At 43.9% G+C, this 23,066-nt stretch overlaps 3 protein-coding genes across 8 annotated transcripts in view; 2 read left to right on the top strand and 1 right to left on the bottom strand.

Annotated features, from left to right (window-relative positions):
• The window catches only part of ENTPD3 (ectonucleoside triphosphate diphosphohydrolase 3), a 62,779-nt gene extending 47,520 nt beyond the window's left edge, over positions 1–15,259 (bottom strand). Inside the window, exons 1-3 of one of the 3 annotated variants that reach the window (XM_054190654.1) lie at positions 15,057–15,259; positions 4,646–4,916; positions 564–716 (exon numbers count right to left, since the gene is read on the bottom strand). The gene's annotated coding sequence lies outside the window, so the exon portion shown is untranslated. Of the gene's footprint in view, positions 1–563; positions 717–4,003; positions 4,070–4,645; positions 4,917–15,056 lie in introns of those variants that run through there. The other 2 variants (XM_054190655.1, XM_054190656.1) reach the window with 2 other exon arrangements.
• Positions 3,484–14,115, top strand: GGCT (gamma-glutamylcyclotransferase). Of its 2 annotated transcripts, none has more exons than XM_054190659.1 (4): positions 3,484–3,681; positions 7,147–7,292; positions 10,463–10,598; positions 12,592–14,115. In XM_054190659.1, exons 1-4 carry the CDS (start codon positions 3,499–3,501, stop codon positions 12,739–12,741), a joined length of 615 nt encoding a protein of 204 aa, XP_054046634.1. In that variant the 5' UTR covers positions 3,484–3,498; the 3' UTR covers positions 12,742–14,115. The 2 variants fall into 2 exon arrangements, with proteins under 2 accessions (XP_054046634.1, XP_054046635.1); XM_054190660.1 differs by lacking the exon at positions 12,592–14,115 and adding an exon at positions 11,053–12,585.
• The window catches only part of NOD1 (nucleotide binding oligomerization domain containing 1), a 30,693-nt gene continuing 22,288 nt past the window's right edge, over positions 14,662–23,066 (top strand). Inside the window, exon 1 of one of the 3 annotated variants that reach the window (XM_054190651.1) lies at positions 14,662–14,776. The gene's annotated coding sequence lies outside the window, so the exon portion shown is untranslated. Of the gene's footprint in view, positions 14,777–15,501; positions 18,575–23,066 lie in introns of those variants that run through there. The other 2 variants (XM_054190653.1, XM_054190650.1) reach the window with 2 other exon arrangements.

Genomic DNA, 23,066 nt, shown 5'->3' with positions numbered 1-23,066 from the left:
GTTGATCTCCTCCACTGACAATGCACAAATGCTGCGCATATCCAGAGCTTTTCCCCATGTTTGGGAAGCTCCCAAACAGGAGGAGTACTCCTGACTGCTCACTCTGCGCAGGTTTTGTAGTTACATCCAAGGGGAGACAATGGCTCCAAATTGTTTGGGGCTTCAAAGAGGTTAACACAGGTCTCATGCCAGCAGCTCTGGAGATAGCCTGCAACTTCAGGACTGATTTAACTTCCAAAAAAACAGGGTTTCACTTAACACTCTCCTCTCTAGGAAAGTTAATTGTCACCTGAAAAGATCATGAACCAGCAGAAGAGTGAAATCTAATAGTACCACCAAAGCCCTGGAGGTTTCTACTAAAATTGCTACAGGAAAGGTCCTCCCACCTTCCACCCTATTTTTTCAACTGGAAAGTTGGTTTCAAAGCAAGGTCTGCCCAAAATGCCCAAATATTTCCCTATGCACATTACAGCCATTTAGCCATCATTTGCACGTACATCAGTTGAAAGGCTTGTAAAACTTTCCTTACAAACCAGATTCACTTCTCTTCTGTGCTGCCTCACCATCAGACTGGCCATGCTGCTGCTGACGGCACCAGGGAGATCCAGGCTGGGGCCTCTCCAAGGGTCATACCGCAGCATGCCTCAGCAAGCCTGCTCGGGGCTTTCTGTCCCTTTTCTGTCTCACGGCAGATGTATTTTTCTTCCATCTCAGGCCTGAAAGTATGAAAACAGAGAGCAATCTAAGCCGTGCCACTTCACAGTGCTACGGTGAGAAGCTGCAGACTATTCAGAGGCTGATTTCCTAATGAGCCCCAACGCTGGCCTTTGCATTTTTGGATTAGCAATGAAAACCTAGTTTTTCTGACAGTAGGATTCAGTGTTAACATTCCCTCTTTAAAGTATGCTTTGCGTGCTCTGCAGACTCAGGAGGCCTCATTTCTATGAGCTACTAGGTGCTCTGCAGCGGACATTGGCCATCTCACTGCCCAGTGGCTCAGAGCACGCAGTGCGCATTTGGGTACTTTATCAATTATGGTTTTAATTAAGGCTTTAATACAAAAAAGGCTTAATAAAAGCTGTTGGGAATAGAGGCTTGTATTTTCCAGATAGTTTAAAGCCAAAGCTTACTGTGACACTGACCCGTGACATCAGCGCTGACTCTTCCAATTCAACTCTCACATCCATTACCCTTATGAATAGTTGAGAGGCTCAATGTGCTGTTTCTAAATTGCCGGGGGCTGTGCTGGGGAAGAAATGGGCTTCAGAAGTGCAAAGTGATTGACTCAGTTCAATTAAAAATTAACCTAAACACCATAAATTTAAGTTTTACTTCAATAGCATTTGAATTAGCATTATGCTCTATCTAGAACAGGCAAAAACAACTTACACCCCACACACCAAAACCACACTGCTGAAAATACTGGCCACTACTCCTTGGTCGTAGAACAGGCTTGGTATTCAGTACAGTCTATAAAAAATGGAAACCTCAAAACATTTTAGTTTGAAAGTGACTTTTTGAGTGATTAAATACTTTGATTTGCAAGCGGCAGTGTTTTAAATTATGTCTCGTCCCATAAGTTTACCTGTAATTTTACTAACAACAGCTTTCACATGCACAAACCCAGCTATGAGGTCAGGGAGTCAGTCTCCTCATTTGTCAATCATCTGACTTTGTAAACATTAAGTGTCAATTTGAATAGCATGAAAAAGGACACAAGTTTAAGAGTTTCTCGTTCTTCAAAATACACATTTTTTGAATGAAAAATTATCAAAATCATTGTTGAAACTCCGAGTGTTGAGAAAAAACGGCATTTTCTGTACAGAGTGTCCGAAGTTTCAATAATGTAAAACATGTTATGAAAGGCTGGTTGAGGATTTTTTTTAGAAGTTTTGAGATTGAAAAAGTAACAATTGCTACTTGCTTCATTCCAATCCCTACATAAGACTTTTTCTGTTTAGAAAGAAATGTCAAGCTCAACTCACAAGGGACACCTCACAGCAAACCCAAACGGGCAGTTGAGCATGCAACAATGCCTGGAAAACCTGCCCTCTGGCAGGCCTAGTCCCTGGGGCCGGCTGATTTTGGGGCACACAAATCTGTGAGCTTTAGTCAAAAGCCAGGGGCCCTCTGGAATCCTCTCCCGTGGGTTCCCCACTGTCTCAAAGCCATCTCTGCCTGTTATCTTGAAACTTAGTTCAAAGCTCTTGCTCTCTGTCCCCTCTGGTTGAAACTAGCCAACAGTCCAGAAGATGCTGGAAGAGGAGAGATATATGCTTCTCCTTGTGGAGTTTGCATTTCCTTAGGGAAAGCCGACTAAAAGCATACACCACAAGCAGATTTTCAAAAGATACATTCAGCTACTTGTTGTCATAAGGTGTAAGACTGAGGAAGTCCTGCTGTATAATGCTACAACCTCTGTAACAAGTGAACACAATGGTTCCCTCTCGCCCTAAAATATTTATTCCTACATAAGAAAAAAAAACAACAACCAGCCCTCTAAAAATAGAAAACTGTTGGTCATGAAGGATCAGAACCACATTTATCACTTCATGTGCTTTATGATGAATCTGAGTTTGCCCACACCTATGCTGGGAAAACTAAAGCAGGGATTCAAATGGGGTGCTGCACACATCGCTAAAGGAAGGAGCTGGGTCAGCTCTCCCGCTTGCTGCTTTCCCCTCCATATTCTCCATGTGCCCAGAGACCAGGTGCCGCTCTGCCAGGGATCCCACGCTGAATCCTGCATGAGCTGCCTCCGCTACTGTAACAGCATTAACGAATGGTCCCTCAGCATTGTTATGCTATTGTTAATTACAGCCTTACTTGGCTGTTTTGCTGTATTTTACATATATCATAGAATGGTTCAGGGTGGAAGGGACCTTAAAGATCATCTAGTTCCAACCCCCCTGCCATGGGCAGGGACACCTCCCACTAGACCAGGCTGCTCAAAGCCCCATCCAGCCTGGCCTTGGACACTTCCAGGGATGGGGCAGCCACAGCTTCCCTGGGCAACCTGTTCCAGTGCCTCACCACCCTCACAGGAAAGAATTTCCTCCTGATATCTAATCTAAATCTCCCCTCTTTCACTTTAAAACCGTCACCCCTCGTGTTATTGCTACACCCCCTGATAAAGAGTCCCTCCCCACTTTTCCTGTAGGCCCCCTTTAGGTACTGGAAGGCCGCTATAAGGTCTCCCTGGAGCCTTCCCTTCTGCAGGCTGAACAACCCCGACTCTCTCAGCCTGTCTCCATAGGAGAGGTGCTCCCGTCCTCTCATCTCCGTGGCCCTTGGTGGCGCGCATCGCTCCCGCTCCCTATCCAGCCCAGCGCAGCCTCCTGCAGTGCCGAGGGCGCAGGGCCCCGGGGCAGGCTGCTTCTCTCCTCCCGCCTAGGGAGGCGAGAGAAATCAACCTTCCTTACGTCACTCCCCTGCAAGGTGGCGGCGTGACGTGTCCGGAAGGCGTTCCCCGCCGCTGCTACGTCACCGCGCCGCTGCATGCGGAAGTCGGTGGGAGGCCCCGCCCAGGCAGACGCCGGCGGGAGCGGGACGGGGCCGATGGAGCTGTGCGGTGGCGGCGACGGCTGGTTCCTGTACTACGCGTACGGCAGCAACCTGCTGCGGGAGCGGCTGCTGCTGCGCAACCCCTCGGCATCGCTCTGCGCCCTGGCACGGCTGCAGGTGCGGGGGGGTGGCGGTGCCGCGGGCGGGGAGTGGGGGAAGTCCGCTTGCCCTGGTGGAGCCACGCGTGGGCCCGGCTCTGCTACGTGGGGTCCGGCGCTGCAGGGCGGCCGGTCCCCTCTGCCGGTAGCAGGGTTTAGGTGGGGAAGGGGGGGGTGTCCGTCACTGGTGACGTCACGGCGTGACGCTCCGGGCCCGCCGCCGGGGCTGCCCGCAGCCAAAGAAGCGTTTGCGTTATTCCCGTCCTTGTGGGTTTTATCTCACTGGGGTTGATCAAGTCTGAGCGGCCACCAGGCAAGACCCCACGCGTAGGGTTACGGACCTGAAAACGTGAGTAGTGGGTGCCCAGTTGGATTCATGGGACGAGTTCCTGGCAGCTTTAAAAGGATGTTTTGTTTAAAAAAAAAAAAAAAATAAACCAAAACTCCTTATTTCATGCTGGTTACAAGCGAGGAGCCTTCCCCCTGCTGCAGGTCGGGTGGGATGCGGGCTGTCACCCAGCACTGCACAACTGTGGTGACGCCTTCCTCAGCCCCCGGCGGTTCTCCCCTCTCTGTGGTTATTAAATGTTAGCGTGTCAACTTTGCTTTAATGGAGGCTTGGAAATACGAGCTTGTGGTCATTAAGCTGCTGATGTACAGATGTGTACAGCTGGAAGGATCCTTGGAGGAGCAGAGCATTGATTGATAGCACTTAAGGACAACTTGAGGGTTCTCCTGGGGTAACCGGCAGGAAACGATATAGAGTGTATGAAGAAGTTCCGAAACCTTATAATTAATAGGCTCCCTATAGTCAGATATTTGGTGTCTCTTGGGTCAATCAGCCTGGCAAGTGATGCCCACTTCTGTAAAGCATGAGGTGCTTACAGGTAACTGCTGAGAGGCTGAACCTGCCAAGAGTCCATCACCTTGCAGGATCAGACCTCAGAGGTGAGGAGGAAAGCAGTAGTGTGTCATGCGCTTACCTGTGGCTAAAAGCAAGCCCTGTGCTTCAGCTCTCTGTTTGAGTTTGGGGTAGTTTTTCAGGTTACACAATAAACGCCTCTTGCCAGGCTGCAGGTTAGCTGAAAGTCAGGCACCAGATTTTCTATCCGGCCTTCAACCGATTGCTGTGCTTCCTGCTAACGCCGGGTGGCTTCCCTCCCTTGCTTCAGGCTGGAAAAATCACCAATGCTTGGGAGCACACAAAGGTTGGACCTGGTTTCTGTTAATTGCTCTATGGTACTACCACGTTGGCTAAAAAAAAAAAAAAAAAAAAAAAAGAAAAAATAGCTTGTAAACAGAGTACTTTGGATGCTAAACTAGATTATTAAATTCACTTGCCTCTGTTTTTATTTTTTAAAGCTTTGTTAATCTTCAGTCAAAGGCTGTAAGAAATGGGATGTGTAATAAGCGCAGAAGGGGTATTACACTGGTACTTAGAAGACGGGCCAAAGACCAGGCTCTTGACCCAAGACGGTATCTGGTGTCTTTCTTCCCTTTTCCTTGCAGTGCCTGCTGCAGTTGCCCGCGTGGCGTAACACAGGGATTGCTGCTTCCAGAACCGGAGTTAACTGTGCTATAGAAATAGTACACAGAAATAGCATATAGAATGTACGGTTTCTGTTGCCCTTTTTGTGCGGTACCTGACAGTTTTATACACCTCCCCGCAGGTATTCAGTAGGGGTCAGGTCCAAGGAAATATAACTGGAGGAATAAAATAAAAAATTGGCGCTTTTTTTTTTTTTTTAAACTAGGGTACTTAGCTCTGTGAAGGTATTTGCTTGGGGCTGCCCTGCAAATGCTTGTCCACATCTGTAACTTCAGGCTGCGGCTTGACTGGACTGTTTATTTGTGTGCCAATTACGTGGGCTTGAGGGTCTGCAGGGTCCAGTCCAGTCCAGAGACCTCCTCCCGTGGTAATCCGGTGACCCGAACATTACAAAGCCATTTTGGAGCAGCTTTTTGAATGGTTGATGATTAGTGTGTCTTAAGTAAACTTTTTTTCTTGTGAAAGTAGTTTAATGGGGGACATTTTATGGGTAAGGAAGATGATTCTATTGTTGGAGTAAACAGTATGGCTTTGACAGGCTGCTGATTATTGCTTACACGCTCATACAAAATAATTCAATTAGTGTTCTGATCAGTGCTGTACTTCTGTGTGTAAGCCTCCAGCTGCTCAAATTCTGTGACCTTTCCCCCATATCTGTTAGGACATTTACAAGAGGGTAACGTGTCTCAAAAAATGAGTATTAATATGTACATGCATGTATTTAAAATCAAAATTATCTAATAGCTTGAAGAGGGTGATCATGAGAAATAAACAAAGCTGTGGGGTTGTATAGGTTGGGGTTTTGTTTGTTTTTTTTTTGCTGTTCTTAATCCTTTTTGCCTATGATAGATTTTGTTGTTGTGATTAAGCAGGTAGTTTTCCTTAAAGTTGGTGGGTGGGTTTTTTTTTTTTCCTCTCCCTTCTTTGCTGCTAGGGAAGGATCCACAAATTGGCTAACAAGTAGGAGAGGAAACTGTGTATGGAATCAGACGGGAAATTACCCTGGAAAAATGCAAGAACCCATTATGCTCTTTTGCCTATAAAGTAATAGTTGAAACTACTTATAAGAAAAAGAGAGATTTGATTTCTAAAAAAAATGTTTCAACTTGCAAAATCCTGAATAAGCTCACTCAAGGAGGCATATGCCTTGACTCAAAAATACCCAAGAATGTTCCAGTTGAGTGATGAGATGGCACAGAACACTGGAAAATACACAGGATGGTATTTTATAATTGGGCAATTCTGTTAGTGCATGAGGACAAGACCCAAAGCTCACCATCTTGGCGGCTTCTTTACCCTTACTATTTTCGTGGACCCTGCTTGGTAGCATTTAAGTCTGAGCAGCACCAAAATCTGCAAAGGAATGGGTACCAGGTAGGCATGTCTTTTGAGGAACAAGAAGGTAGTAGCCAGTTCCCTCCTTCATGGTGTTGTCCCAAAGGCACGTCTCAGCTGGGGAACCTGCATGTTGTCCAGAGAGAAACACATGAGCAATCCCGTCACTGCCAACTTGGACAAAAGTCCAGCTGACATTTCTTCAGCACTGCTGTATTTACTGCAGAATTGGGTACCTGTGCTACTCTAGAAGAAGAGCTACCTCCACTTTCTTCTCACCACTAGAAATTGTTAGCTAATGTTTAGGCCAGCTTACTAAGAGGTTTGGACATTGATCCACAGACCAAGACTTTTACCAACAGTGCCTTCTGTCAGACCTCTCTTCCCTTTGTCCCAAGGCTCCTGTTTCTCATGGAGAGGTGGAAGAGGCTGCCTCAGCCCCTCATAAGATGGGAGCTGCATCAGATCCCACCTGTCTGTTCCTCCTCCTATGACTCCACTACTTGTAGACTCTCCTTTAGCTGCCCCTTTCATGTCAAGAATAGCCAACAGCCCTTATCTTAAGTGGAAATTGATTCTGTGCATTGGTTTCATTTGCAGGATTTTAAGCTCGAGTTTGGCCATCATCAAGGCAGGACAAGTTCTGTCTGGCATGGAGGTACAGCTACCATTGTTCAGAGCCCTGGAGACGAAGTATGGGGAATAGTGTGGAAAATGAACGCTAGCAATTTAAGTTCACTGGATAAGTAGGTGACTTAACTTTTGCTGTCTTCTACTACTTTAGAGAGCAATTGAAAAGTAGTAGTTAATTTTTGGTAAAGAGCTGTGTGGAAACTTTGGTGTTGGAAACAAGAAGATGCTTTGGATTTTAATATGTGAATTTCACTTCACAGTACGTGTATTGACTTCTAACATATTTGTGATTAAATGGCTTTGTTTTCAAGTTAAAGCTACTTAGGGGTGTTTTAACAAGGTGTGGAGCTTGATTTGGAGCTGATACATTGGTCGGGCTCCTTTTTTTTTCTAACCCCTGTCCGCACAATGTCCTGTCCCTTAAATGACTGTAAACTCTGTATTTGTCCTGTGGCACTTTTCCCATTGCTTTAGGGAGAGTTTCCTTTGAGACTGACATCAATTTCTGTCTCTGTACATCTGTAGACTCCAATTGCAGTGGAAAAGGAAGGGATGAGGACAAGACTTTGCAGAAGAGGACAAGATCTTTAATACAGGCAAAGGGACCTTTTGAGGACGTTATTTTGCATGTGTTCTAAGGATTCACACTTTTGTGAACTTGAGGTAGATTCAAGCAGAGAACTGGGGCGGTTTTGTTTCTCCCTTTGAATGGGAGAGGCTGCCTGCACCATTGCAGTGCACGGCGAAGAACCTTCTGCCTGTGCCTGATAATTAAGATAAGTTTAAGGCAACCTGAGCAAGTTGTTCCCAGGCTGAAGTCTGGAGGACCGCCTGGATAAACAGATCAAGGAGTAGCATAACTTGTTGCAGGATCTACAGCAGGACTTAGAACTTAATCTCCAAAACTTTGGCTGGTGTCATGTGCTTATTGCAGCTCTTGTGATGTGCCTGCACAGCATGGTGCTCCTGGTACACAAAGATCGTTTGTTCAGAGCCGTTCCTCACTGTCAATTCCAGTAGAAATCTGGGTTAGTGAGGCTAAGGAAGCGCAGCATATTAAAACCATTGAAAGCATTAAATTAATACAGTTCTTCTGCCGCTGGTACTGTTGCAATTTTGGTTATGACTGCGCTGTGCTGGGTAGATGTGTCCTTATAACCTTGGCCATGAAACTTGGAAGGTCTTACTTGCTTTTCATTGCCTACGGTGAACCTGAAATACAACAGAAACGGTTGCCCAAGGTCTTTTAGCACATCAAGGGAATGGGCGCTCTCAGCACTCTCATATCCTGGTTGGGAGTGTTAGTCCCAAGTGGGAGGGCATCTAGCTGGTATGCTTCTGGTTGGGGTGAGCTTCACGTGTCCCTACTCTATAGTTTCCCAAGTTCCTCCTCTGTTGCTTAGACACTTAACCTCCTGCCCCCCTTTCTGCTGACCTTTTCTGAAATCTCCTGATTTGCCGTGCTTTCCTAAAGCATAATCTTCACAAGTATAAAGATCCTGTCTGACAGCATCTGCTTTGATAGTAGCACTGTGTTTCCCCCCACAATGGGGACAGTATTTTGTATTTTGACTTCTAGAAGTGTTATTTGTATACCATAGAATTGGAGGTCCCTGGCATCTGTTTGACAGGGGATAAACTTTAATGCTGGCTAAGATGCTAGAGACTTGAGTGCTAAAACATCACCAAAAACGGCAGGATGGACATGAGTCTTAAAGATTGCTTTTTCCCAGCTGCCTCGTTGATGCCATGAAGGTGAACTGGAAATGGAAGGAAATAGGATGTCTTCTGGGCTTTTATAGTGACAGTTGATAGTGTTCTTGTAAGGATTTCTCCTGACCAACTCAAATGAGTTTGCATGTGTTCCTGCTGAAGGTCTTGGGATTCTTTGGCTCTGTGCAAGCAGATGTATTTGTAAGATTTCAACCAAGTTATTTCCTGGAATGTCTATGTATCAAGAAAAAAAAAAAAAAATCACTATGTGCCCCACCCCCCTCATTGTTTTTCCTTCCAATCAGGATAAAGAAGTCTGTGCTTTGTTATCCAGAAGCAGAGGAGGGAATGTGTAATTGATGCTGCATATAGTTAGTTGAAGTACTAGTAAAACAATGTAATATATAGAAAACAAATATGGGAGGGGCATCTTTTGCTTAGATTGCTGAACTTTTTGCCTTCAAATGCATTTTGGTGCTGGTTTGTGGTCAGATAATTTTTTTTTTGTCCTCTGTATTTCACAAATCTATACGGTACAGACTAAATCATGACTAAATCCTCATATGTCCTAGCAGTGGATGTTACTTAACTGTAACATTTTTCTTGTTCTCACACACCCATGTGACTGACTTTGCAGTCTGTTGGCCTTGAGTCTGCAGTTAGCTTCCAGTCTCTACTTGCACTTAACCTAGTTACTCACATTACATGTCCCATGTTATATATGTTAAGTAACTTGAAATGGTAGTCTTTGTAAGAAAGATAGGTTGTCAAAATGATGTTTTGATGAGCTGTGTTAAAACCCGTGTTATCACTCATATCTAAAGCACATCTGAAGTTAATTGTGCTACAAAGCCTGTCTTGTATTGCTTAAGCTTCTCGTTTATTTCTTACTGTTTCTTCAAACTTTTATTGGTGGCTGAATGCTAATGGTCAAAGACAACAAGTAGCCTTGGTTTTGAGTTGAGTTTTGTTTTCCTAAACCAGCGTGATTTTGATAACAAAAAATTAACAAAATGGGGTTTGCCCTGATCTAGCTCATTGTCGCTGTACGTGTCTTGCACGAATTAAAGGGTGTCTTGGATTATTCATTGGAATGTGCATCAAAGGAGATGTGTGTATTTCCCCTTGTTCAAACACAACACAATGGGCAAGATAAAACTTTACAATTGTTTCATTATCTGAGTGGAAGGTAATGAACGATATGTGCCTGGCTCATTAATTCTGATAATCTTGTGTTTCTCTTGTAGATTACCAGACTTGCACAGTAATTCATTCACAAGGAGTATTCCCCCTCCAACTTCGCAAGTTAACCACTAGTCATCTTTTTTATAGAGCTGAAATGATGAAAATGAATGCTGCTGCTTCTTCAGAAACTTTTTTTTTTTTATATGAAACAACTTTGCACAAGAAGTACTGGAATATGTTTTTCTTTATGTGCTTTTCTTTAAGTCTGTTAATAATGCAGACTAGCGTCCTGCCTGGAGTTCTAATAAATGCATATGTTTAATTGCAGTTTGTTTAAAAGATGCATCAGTTATTTGGCATGAAAGGAATGTATGTTCCTTTACAGGCAAGAGGGAGTTGAAGATGGCATTTATGGCCCAATAGAAGTTAATGTCCACACTCAAGCAGGAAAGGTTCTGACCTGTCGAAGCTACCAGATGAAGGACTATGTCTGTGGTCCCCCTTCTCCTCAATATAAAAAGGTAGGTGTTGCACTATAATTTTGGAGAGAATACACAGAAATATATAATGCAGTACTTCTATCCTATTTAATAAGTACTTTATTTAGAGTGGATAGAAGGCATGAGTAACTCTAATTTAAAGATATAACTTAATCCTTCTGCGATGTAATAGTGTAATGATGCTCGCAGAAGATTGCTAGCTCTTAAAGGCCTACTAAATCAGTTTTATTTTTTGGCCTAGTTATGCCTTACATGAAGCCTCTGTTTAACTTGTGAATTAGTCATGACTGACACAAGGATTTCTGAAGGATATTGTTTACCTGTATGCAGCAATTCTCTGTCTGAAAAATTAATGTATTCCACTAAAACGACAGAGGGAAGCTTCTGTGGGGAGAACACAGCACCTGGCTTGTAGGCTCAAGGACATGGATTATCCCTATTTTCTTATGAAGTATCTTAATGTCATTTAATACAGGAGTCCACCCGCCTCCTTTTATCAGATGCATCACCAGTATATCACAGGACTTCCAGCGGCGCTGCACGGCACTGCAGGCTTCCCACTTGATGGCTGGCTGGTGAAGCAGAGGTGTTTCAACACCGTTCTGCAACACGCGGACTCTGTAGAGACGCATGATCCAGTCACGCAGCAGGCCTGACCTGCTTAGCTTGTGGGATCTGATGCGGGCCTAGCCTCGGGTGGCATGACTGCATGTCTGGAATTGTGCAGCCATTAGCAATTGCAGATAGACATCACTGTAACATGTTGACTTTTTTTTTTTTTTTTTTTTTCCCTACCGAAAGCAAAGAAGCGGGGCTTGAGGTTGTTAAATTCCAAGTGTGCAGCCTTCTCTTAACTGAGGAGCTCGCTCCTATGAGTCAGCTTCCAGGAGCATAGCTACGGCCAGCTGCTGCAAGACTTCTGAGAGAAACCTTGCTTAGAAAGCAGGCTCTGCTACTTCACAAACCTCTTCCCTGTCTTCCCACCTCCTGTCAAGACACATCTTTAGCACTTTTCAAGCAATTAATACGTAGTCTGCTGCTGCGTGTCAGCTCTCGCTAGTATGCTGTAAGAGCAGACTTCCAATATTGGCAACTTTAGTTAAACATTCCCTCCTGCTGTTGTCAGGGTCAGTTGTTAGTTCTCTTCTTCTGCCCCCCTGCACCCAGCTTTTATTTGTTTAACTTAACCAGGCAGGAGAGCTAAAAATTTAGTACAGGTGAGTGCATCTGCACACAGTGATCTACATCCATCTATTGTTGTGTACCTTTTGTGGCAAATTTCATCCCTTCTAGACACCTCATCCTTGAATTTCCTGACTGTTGATTGCATGAAAGAGTATTTACAGTAGTGTCACCTTTTTAAATCTGCCTGGTTTTTTAACTGGAACTTGCTGGTGTCTCTTTCAAGCCTTGGCTCCTACAGCCTCCTCGTTTCCTCTCACTGTCACTTATTTTCTCTTGCACGAATACTTAAGTTTATTTCGTATGTAGAAGGAAAGCTGCAGTAGGAAAACTCTAAGGAATCCGTGCTTTTTCACTAGGCTAAGTATCTGCTTCTGTTACTCTATAACCTGCCTACTACAACCATGCTGTTGTGCTTTAGATTTGAACAGTTTAATTTTAAAAATAACTTCAATAACGTATGCCGCTTCTCATTGAGATGCGATACTAAGGCTGGCTAAAGGCATAAAAAGGAGTTCTTTTCCTCCCTGGGTGAAAGAACGGAATAACTGAGTAACAGCTTAATTGTGCAGTCTTGTGCATGTTAGTAGCATTTCAGAATCTTAAGGGTATGCCTTGGTAGTTACAAGCCTTTTCAGAGTAATTTTGTTGATGCTATTAAGGTCTTCAGCGGTCTTCTAGAAGCCTTTGGCTATCTTTAAGTACAAATGGCATTATTTGGGATAAATTCTCTTGTTAACTTAAGTGGTTCTTCCTGTACGAGTAAATGTTTGGAGAGGTCTGTCCTTCCTAACCCTATTATTGACGGCTCTTTTTCACCTTTGGATTTTAGGTTATATGCATGGGTGCAGAACAGAATGGCTTGCCAACTGACTATCAGAAGAAATTAGAAGCTATTGAAACTAATAACTATGCAGGACCAGTGCCAATAATGGAAGAGATTGAAGCTGCTATTAAAGCAAAGAAAATAAAATCTGCATAGAATACCTCTGCACTTGTTTGGCCATTCCCCTTGATTTAGATACCTCTCCTCACCGTGCTGATCATCAGTTTCTTTATTTATCAAGAAAAGATGAGTTTGCTGTGCATCTACAGTAAGCCATCAGACATAATTTGTAGTCTGAAGAGACACTGACGTTGGTAACTTCTTCATTTTGTATGTATAGCTTGAGTACATACTGAAGTTTTTGCAGATTTAGAAATTATCTTTCTTTAATTGTCATGCAGTGCTGCATGCAAACTTGTGCTTCATGTCCTATGTACTGACCTTTTTAAAGGAAAAAGGCCATCTTGATGGTTATTGGCATCTGTTGCCTTCTGAGGAATAAGGGCTGCAGGACCAGGCCCTTTGTTTTTAAATGTTGCATACACAATTAGTAAGAATTTCAAAGATTTATTTTTTGATGCAAAGTAGACTCAAAACCCTAAAGCAACACTAAACTTTTTCCTCTGCTGTTTAATGGTTTAAAGGCTAACCTATCTAAAACTATGAAGCTCCTATTTCTGTTTTTATAGTTAACAGAGAAAGTTTAAAAAGTATTACTCTTCTGTCTCCATGTTTTTAAGTGTTAGTCCAAAAGGCAATCCAGGCCTAAGGACAACATTCAGCAAAGGATCTTATGGCCTACTCCTTTCTGTGTCTAGTAATCGTCATAGGTGAACTGGTTATATAACCAACAGATATTTTTTTTTTTTAAAGAATTTGTTTTAGTTAGATAATCCCAAGTTTTTTAAATGACCTTTTTGACTGGCTGGCTGCTTATCTAGGCCTTGGTCTCACGTCCCGTGAAATCAGAAAGTCTCCTGTGAGTCCTAGTGCATTTGTTTCATGGTTTTGTTTGTCTCTTAAACCCCAGATGAACAGACTTGGTCTCTCTTTTTTTTTTTTGTTCGTGTTTTTTTTTTTTTCTTTCTTTTTTTTTTCCCTTTGACAATCTCATGCAAAACTGGAAGCTCTTGTAAGGTTTAGAGTACTTATCTTTATGGTATTTGGCAACCCCTGTAGTTAGTCTGTGGGGGACAAGGGGAAATTCACAACCTGGAAGATGTCAAACAACTGAACTTTGGCTTATCTTCTGTATGGTGTATTTTTTTTTCTCTTGATGTACAGAGGGGCATAAGATACAATCGGTGTCACTGTGTGACTGCTTAGATAAACAAATGACAAAGTAACAGACTTACAGTGTCTTTTCTGCATATTTTTTTTCTGTAAACTTTTTCCAGGGATATGTAGGTGCTATCCTGATGTCATATGCCTGTTTCCAGAGTCGGGCACGGTGACTGCAGTAAAACACGGTACTTTCTGTATTAGCACTGTCTAGGCTGAAACTGAGTAAATAAAACGGTGATTACCAAACCTTTCTCCTGTCTGTTCAATGCATGCTTCAAGAAATAGCGGCATCACTTAGCGAAAGCTGGCGATGTGGAAACATCACTGGAACTTCCATGGGCTATGTGTGTTTTTAATGGCTGTAATTTCAGAATGGAGGGCAAAACTGTGCATGAACATGCTCCTTCACACCAGCACCACTTATTTTGCTTTGCCCTCACTAGGGCTTTTGAACGATTAAATAGGTATTTTACTGTTGCAAGAAGAAAATGGAAAATAATGCCCTGACAGCCTCCTTGGAGGGAGTTGACAGGAGATACTTGATACCTCCTGTTGAGGAAAATGGCGGGAGCTCCTGAGGGCTGGGGAAAAGCCTCTTCCTCTGCCGAGGCAAGACCACCGGCCCCTCTCTCAGAGTGGCCTTCTGCCATGCCAGCGTGGGGAGGGGAAAGGCAGTGTTGGTGAAGGAGAAGGAGGCCTTCCTTCACGCCAGTATGGGGAGCGATGGGCGGGTGTTGGCGAAGGAGAAGGAGGGCTTCGGCCATGCCTGCGTGGGGAGGAGCCGCCTCCCGCCGGGAAGGAGAGACAGTGTGTGGGGCGGGAGCTCCTTCCCGGGGGTGGGGGGAAGCACCCGTGGGCCGGCCGCCGCCCCGCTCCTCCCCTCGCCTCCGTCCCTTCAGCCGCCGCGGTGAGTGCAGGGGACGGGCGAGGGGCGGAGGAGGGTCGCCGGGCCGCTGCCCGCCTCGCTCGCTGTGGGGGCGGGGGGCGGGGGGGCGTCGCCATGTCGTGAGGGGTGGGCGGCGCGGGGGGACGAGGGGCTGGGGGCGGGCGGGAGGGAAGGGGACGCTTGAGCTGCATGTCGGCGCCGGGAGAGGGCTGGAAATCAAAGTTTCTGCTCTTTGTAAACCGAAGTTTCCCTGCCGCCGCGGGAAAGGTTGCGAGGGGGAAGGGGAAGGGCAGCGCCTCACCGTCTCCCGCTGGCGCCTGCCTCTCGGTGAACTTCGGGAGCTCCCGCAATTGAAAAAATTTGGGGACTTTTTGGTGTTTCTTCAGCCGGGGCCCCTCCCGCCTCCGGGGAGGTGTTGGCGGTGTTAGGCAGAGGACGAGGAGCGGGACCAGCCCGCCGGCCAGGCCGGGACAGGCAGCGGTGACCCCAGAGCTCCTTGGCGAAGGAAACGGCACTTTCCTACAAAATACAGCAACGCCACCAGGAATAAATACTGTCACAGAGGCCAGTCGGGGGTGTCATTACCCTGAAGGCCACTGGGGAAGGGTGGCGCGGTCCTGCGGGGGGGAGGAGGTGGGAGGGAGGCATCTCCGTGCCCCCGCCGCGCCCTCCTCATCTGTCCCGTAAGCGGCAGATAAAACAGTAAAAAGAAAAGGCATTTCCATGCCGTAAACCTGACTGAAGGTCCGTATCCATGTGGGAGTCGTTCAGGCCTCGGTGCTTTGCTCATTTAATGGGAAAGGAGCTATAAGAGAGGGAGGCGGGAGCGGTTTGCCTGGGCAGAGTCAGTGCCCCATGGCGGTGGGGAGGCCGTGGCTTGGCATGGTATGGAATGGCTTGGCATGGTATGGGATGGCGGGAGGGTGGTCTTCCTCCATGCCAGTGTGCCACTGGCACCAGCAGTTAACTCCCTGCCTCGCCTTGATACGTGGGCAGTCTCCACGCAGGACCCCGTTTTGCTGGATGGATGGATGCACAGGCACAGCCAAGGGGTGGTCTTTGGCCAGGTGGAGTGGGCATAGCTGATTAGGTTTGCTGTCAATGACCAGCACAAAGCTTGGGAGATTGAATTAGGAGAGCTGTGAATATGCGATTCCATCAATTGCAGCTTTGATTGTGGCACTCACTGCAGGTTGAATGTGAAAATAGTAAATAATAGTAGAAAAGAAGTTCCAGTTTTCTGAGACACCAGTAAATTGTTCCCCTCCTCTTCCACTGTTAAAAAGAAAAACAATCCTAAGATCTCTGATAGAAGAACATTTCTTTGCTTTTTAGCAGTGGTTCCTTCTTATTTATTAAATGTTTTCCTGAAAGAAGTTATCAAGAAGCCACATAAAATCGTTTTCACAGGGACTTGTTAATTCATGCAAACATCCTACGTAGAGCTCCATTTGTTTAGAAGTAAGCTGTTCAGGAAATGTAGCAGCAAAAGCTACTTTTGGCTTGTAAAGGCTACTTTCATGCCTTTTAAGCAAAAGCTTGTCAGTTTAGCCGGCAGAGGCAGAAATAATTTCTTCTGTGTTCTTTTGTATCTGTTATTCTTCGAACAACTTGGGATGGCTACAAAAGCTTATACTACAGTCAAAGGAGAGATAGAGAGGGGTGGGGGGAAAAATCACTGAAAGATGATGATCTCAGTGAGCCCGGCACAATGCAAAATCACATGAGTTATAATGGATTTACAGTAGTGTGATGTTAATGTATGGCTCCTGGGGCATTTGTTGACATATGTAGCATTGATGACGATAGTTACACAGAGATTGTAAACTGGGGTATGATGGATGTATTTTAACTCGTAGATAAAGAATATCGTTGAAGGTCAGTACAGGGACTTTGTACATGCTCTACCAATGCACCACTTGTGCTTTAAAAATAAAAGGCTACCAATGCACCATTTGTACCATAAAAATAAAAGGCTATTTTTTAGTACGTCTGTGAAATACATTGCATCATTTCTCATCAAAACATGCAGACTTTGTGTAGCATATGTGCCCATTTGCTTCTAATCTCTACACATTTTTTGCTGTGCTTGAACTATGTAAAATAGTTGAAGTTCTTTTAAAAGTGAGAGCTGCTGTGTGGAAATATGTTCTGTCTTATGTCTTTGTTATAGTCAAAGACTGGCTGCTGTGGCACACGTGAAATAAGATGTGGAAAATCAGTCTCTTTTCTGTCTCTCCCGGTGATAGCAAAAAATTGAGTTTAGACTGCCTTGACTGAGTCTAGATTACCATTATTAATTAAAAAGCGTGTCAAAGTCTCCAGTTCTCCTCTTGCTGTAATGGCTCTGCAGTGAGGTGGCTGCACTGTAAAATAACTTTTCTCAGGAAATAAAAAATTGGAGACACAAAGGGCACAGATTTTCACGTGAAATGGAGCACTATTTTCACACAGCCACCTCTTGAAGAGTAATTGCAATTTGAATACCATGGGCAGAAAGCTGTGCCGCCAGGGACTCCACTAGCCCAGGGCTGGCACTGGGGCTTGTGTTCATGCTTCACTGTTGTCCTGCCAGAACTGGCTACTAGGTGCTGTGAAATTCCAGCTACTGGCTGCTGGTAGCTAGGTATGTGGCCTAGAACTTTTTTTCACATGCAATTTAGAGGAACGTTTTTTGTCAGAATAGCAAGACTACAGGACAAGTAGTATTGAATGAGTTTTCAGCTCTTCAGAAATACCGTGTTTGGCCTTAAATCATCTGCTTTAAGGGACAGTTGTGGATGAATTTGCTCCTTGTATTGCCTTTACTACTTCATCTTACACAGTCTCCTTGGGACCAGCCAGCTCAATGAGGAGTGAACTCCCTAGTTCACCCAAAAGTGGAAATGGTTTTTAGCTATTCTTTAAGATCCTTCAGCCCCTTTATCTCCAGTGTTTACGTTTGGTAAGACCTTGTTGTGATAAACCAGCATATTCTTCACTGCCAGAGGACTTCCAGGAGTGGGAGTTGAACAGGCATGGCAGTTTTGTTAGAAGAAGAGCAAGGAGATCTTAGTGAAAAGAGGATGTGAGAAGGGCAGGGCCAGGAAAGATATAAATGGATATGTGCTTGCACAATGCTGAGAATAAAAGGAAGTGAGAAGAACCACTAGATAAAAATGCCAGTACCTTCATGTAGAGGCCATCAGCGCCATTGCAGCTCATTGATATGGATTATACAAAACCATGCTGTAAGCACTGATGCTTTTACTGTACCTCTTACTCTGACAAATTTCATTTCCCTTTTTAATTTCCCTCCTTATCCCTGGCCTGATCCCCATCTTGCTTCCTCTTTGTTACTCTCAGTTTTGCAGGCTTATGATGTGCATCTCTTGCCACACTTGCTGTTGCTCCTCACATCCCTTCAATCCCCCTTGACACTTCTTTTGGCCAAGGCCCTGTCTCCTGTCTCTTCTTTGGCTGTACAACTGATGGGTGAGCACTCTGCTCTCTGGTTCTTTTTAATTCCTGGTAGTCTGGTTTCTCTCTTCTTCACTTGACCAAAGCTGCTGTCCTACAAACAGCTAACTGAGTTTCCTCTCCAATATCATTGGAAGCCTCTTGAGTAAATAATGATTATTTTTTTTTAATTTTCCTCTCGGGAACAAGAAATACATTCTGTTCCCAGATAGGAAGATTTTCCCAATAAGCATCTCTCCTGTTGTCTCCCCATACTAGATTCCTGCTTTGCCCAGGTATTTGTCATCTCTATTCCTATTTAGGTGTTCTGCTGTTCCAGCTACTGTATCAGGCTTGAAAAATCTTTCCCTTTCTCCCCAGGTACATACCTTTCTGTGTATAAACCTCAATGCTAATGTTCATTTCTCTAAATAAGTATGTTCACAAACTGTTGCTGGTAGAACAGATGATCTCTATTGTAACTTAGTGATGTTGTACAGAGAGAGGATTGTAAGAGCCTCAAGGTGGCTGTCAGGAAAATTATTTTATTCATTAGCCCTTTCAGAAATGGAACAGTTCCAGAAATGAGGCAGTAGTTCTCAACAGTGGATGGTTTTAGACCTTGGTCAGTGCGCTGAGATGTCTCACATTAATGCATCTCTCAGTCTTTTCTGACAGCGTTCCCATGACTGATGCCACACCAGTCACAAGAATTGCACTGGAATGGAATCCAGCATCTGGAATGCCCAAGATAAGGCAAAGAACACTATATGCACTCTAGCAAGCAAATGCTTTCAACACATATTTATAAGCTGCATAAGCATTTACCTTTAAACATACCAGATGTGTAACCTAGCATTGTAAAACTAACAGATTCTTGTAAAAAGAGACTTAGTACTTTGTAACGCTGTGATCCCTCACTGAAAAGACTCCTGTTAAAGCACTATGGAAGCTGGGACTCTTTCCAAAAAGAGGGGTGATGGACTTGCAGATAAGTTGGAGACCTCATGATGTCAACACATTGGCCTTGTGTTTAAAAACAACAAGAATAACAACAACAACAACCGCCCCCAATAAAACAGAATCGTGTATGTCAGAATCTTACGAACAGTGTGTTTCTCTATGAGAACAAGCACATTTCTCAGGACTTTAAGGTGTTGTTGCACCTAGAACTGCTACTGGAGAAAATTTTTGTGTTTACTTTAGTCTGAGTAGGACCTGAAGTTCCTTCATATAGCTGATACACTTTGCTACAAACATGCACATACCTGCCTTGCTCTTAACTACGTGTGGCAGGAAGTCTTTCTGTTCCAGCACCATTTAAAGTGTTCAGCCGCACATCTGATGTGACATTTTCTTAGTCTATAGATGGTGGAAATTTCCATTTTTTCTTATTAAAAGAGACTGATGGAGATTACTGTTTTCTCCAGGACTGGATGGTGTGTGGTTTTTGCCTTAAAGTTAATATTGGCACTGAAAATATCACTGAGTACGTCATCATGCACAGAATTCATATTGCCAGCTCTGACTTCCCTGCTTGCTGTTTTTGCTCTTTCTCCTTTTCTCCCCTGATGCTTAGCCTCACTTCATATTCTTTTTCGATCGCTCTCTTGTTCCTCCACTCTCTTACAGATCACCCTGTGTGAAAGGTGATGTGCTCTCTCCTGCAGCATACGCGTGCATACTCCTTCCAGTAGCAACCAGGTTCTGTAGTGGCTTGGACTTAGATGCAGGGCAGGCATCTTTGAGACATTCTGATCTTTCCATATTTTCCTTGTTCCTGTCCTTTTGCTGTATTTCTTCCTTCTTTTATTATCCTCTTTGTAGATGGATCTGAAAGAGCGAAGGAAAGACTTCCATTTGTTTTGTACACATGACAGCACTTTGTTTCATTATTGTGGTTTCATGGATGTTTGTCTCAGTTCTTCTCACAAAGCAGGAAGAAAGAAAATGCATTAGGACAACCTAATGTCCTAGAATAACCAAAGCAAGCAGGGAACGTTGGGTAGAAGCAGTATCTTGAAAGAAAAGGGTTAATATTTCTATTGCATGTGTTTTAAGGTGACTCTATGTCTTTAACTAAAAGCTTGCAAAAGCTTTAGAGTAAATGATGTTTTCAACATTGTTTGGTCTTCATGATAGACTTCCTTTATGGAATGAGCTTTCTTGAACAAAGAGATGTGCCAATGTGGCTTCTAGGAAGCTGAGTGACTCAGAAGTCAGCCACTTCATCTGATGGGTCATGTGAATGGCGTAATGAAAGGTTGGTTTGTCTGAGTCGATGCAGTCACTTACTCGTGTGGTAAGAAAGTCACATCACTTGGTTACATTCCCTTTGGTTGAAAGAGTTTTGCAGTTTGGGAGGTGGCTGTGATCCAAAACAGTTGTGCTGGGGATTTGGCTCATCTCAGCCTTTAGAGGGCTCAAGTCTTAATGCAGTTATCTGCATCTGTGTGGGTCAGCCACTCTAAGTTAGGACCTAACTTAGAGGATCTAAGGAGAGAGGAACTAAGATCTAAGCTGGTTTGCCAGCTTAGAGATCAGAGGGACTAAGCTGGTTTGCCCTGTGTTTGTAAGCATAGTTAGTATCATTAAAATACAGCAGTATAAATCACGTCTTTCTCCAGCGTCAAGCAGGAGAAGCTACACTGATGCAGAGCCACAGCTTCTGGTATGGAAAACCCATAGAAATGAGTTTGTTCCAATAGCACATCACCTAGAAGAATCTGTGAGCTGGCAGGGCTCAGTTATAGCTTGTCCTGGGAGTGCTGAGGAGCATTTGGAAAGTTTGCCGGCACTGTAAACATCTTGGGAAATTGTGAGAATTATGTAGCAGCAAAGCTGGCACCTTTACAGAATTGTTGAGGAAGGGCTTTGTGTTTTGTTTTTATTAGTATGACTGTAATCAGAATCTAAGAACATTCTTCCAAATATGACTTGCAGAAGCAACAATAAGTTTTACTGCAGGGTGCCAGTAATTCGTGTCGATCGTGCAAATTCTCATTGTCTCTGTGGAGGTGATTCAGTTGTGATACTTTTTGCATGGGAAATCTTATGTGCAAGGTTCATACTTAAATAGTACCTAAGTGAACTTTCTGTTGAATTCTAATTACAATATAAGTTCATGCCTGCTACATGGTATATTAACTGCAATTCAAAAAAAACTTTTAGTAATACAATAGAGAGCAGTCTGATCCTGATTCCTACTGCTTTATGCCTTGTAAAGAAAAATAGGAATAAATGGCCATCTAAAAAGAGCACTAAAGAGCTGGTATAGAGAATGAGGGCATACACAGCATATGTATTTGTAGACAAGGAGAGACCACTCATGCTAAAGAGTACAGTTTCTAAACAACATCTCTACTGCAATGAGAGGGTTTCCCGAGCCTGTAACTGTCTGAGTTAATGATCACATTGTGTACATACAGAGGCTGAGGTCAGGCATTCAAACCTAAATGTTTGCACAGGCTTTTAAATTGATTATCTTCATTACAAGCTGTATTGTGTGCAATCTCTTCCCTTTATGAAGACGGAGATGGGTTGGATGCCCAATCCAATAATGAATATGAATTGCCATGCCATCTTCCAGGCCTAGTTCATTACATGGGGAAATAGTCTGTGAATTTAGTTATTCTGTGCAATTCCTGCTCAAGGAGAGGTCAAGATTTTTTGTGTGAATCAGTAGAGATGGGATTTTGTATATTTACAATCACTTATTTCAGTCCGTTCTGTAACACTGTTACTTTTCAGATTCTGAAAAACTGTATTTTTTGACTTTTATGGTTACTCACCTGAATTTGATAAGATTAACCAAATTACATCAATGCAATGATATTTTCTGTTTTACGCGCTGTCCGAACAAATAGCTTTAGGAGAAGAGAAGTGCTCTGTATTAGCTCTGAAATCTATAGCAGCATTTTCACTGTTAGCATCATCTTGCTCTTGGCTTTCTTAACAGAAACATCTGATCAGTGGTTTTCCCACAGTCTCACAACCACCTCTCAAACCTGGTGCCCTGAAGCTAAATGCTTTTTCCTAGTTTAGCTAAAACTGTCTCAGAGTTCACAAGGCCTCGCTTACAGGGACATTTATCATATTGGCAACACTTTCTACGGGTCTGTTGTTGTAACAAAGAAAAAGCAAAGTGAATTGCCACTATAAATTAATTTCTTCTACAAAATTAATTGCTATGAAATATAATTTTATTCCATTTATTTCCTTGTCCAGCTATGTTTGGACAGATGCCCTGCTTTGTCTATTGAAACATGAAAAGCTAATAAAAAATATTAAATTATGCACTAAGAACAGGCAGTTAGTAAAGCAGATGCCAGTGGTGTTGTCTGAGGCAAGCTACAGTAAAGTACTAGTACAGAAGGGAGATTGTAGTTAATTGTTGTAGTTAATTTTTTTTCCAAATCCTGAACAAATTATAGAATCATGGAATCATTTGGGTTGGAAAGGACCCTAAAGATCATCTAATTCCAACCCCCTGCCGTGGGCAGGGATACCTTTGGCTAGACCAGGTTGCTCAAAGCCCCATCCAGCCTGATCTTGAATACTTCCAGGAATGGGGCGTCCACAACTTCTCTGGGCAACCTGTTCCAGTGTCTCACCACCCTCATAGTGAAAAAATTCTTCCTGATATCTAACCTATATCTACCCTCTTCCAGTTTGAAGCCATTACCCCTCATCCTATCACTTGTAAAAAGTCCCTCTCCAGCTTTCTCGTAGGCTTCATTCAGATACTGGAAGGCTGCTATAAGGTCTCCCAGAGCCTTCCCTTGTCCAGGTTGAGCAACCCCAACTCTCTCAGCCTGTTTTCATAGGAGAGGTGCTCCAGCCCTCTGATCATCTTTGTGGCTCTCCTCTGGAC

This window comes from Rissa tridactyla, chromosome 2 (assembly GCF_028500815.1).
Source record: "Rissa tridactyla isolate bRisTri1 chromosome 2, bRisTri1.patW.cur.20221130, whole genome shotgun sequence".
NCBI classification, from domain to species: Eukaryota; Metazoa; Chordata; class Aves; order Charadriiformes; family Laridae; genus Rissa; species Rissa tridactyla.
Note: the sequence above shows the minus strand (reverse complement) of the source record. Positions and strands in the feature narration are given on the sequence as shown.

Bases quoted from the DNA above. Each gene is read 5' to 3' on its own strand.
- GGCT (XM_054190659.1), top strand. From the start codon at position 3,499: ATGCGGAAGTCGGTGGGAGGCCCCGCCCAGGCAGACGCCGGCGGGAGC. The intron at 3,682-7,146 runs GTGCGGGGGGGT...TTTCATTTGCAG, and splicing joins GCGCCCTGGCACGGCTGCAG to GATTTTAAGCTCGAGTTTGG. The intron at 10,599-12,591 runs GTAGGTGTTGCA...TTTGGATTTTAG, and splicing joins CTTCTCCTCAATATAAAAAG to GTTATATGCATGGGTGCAGA.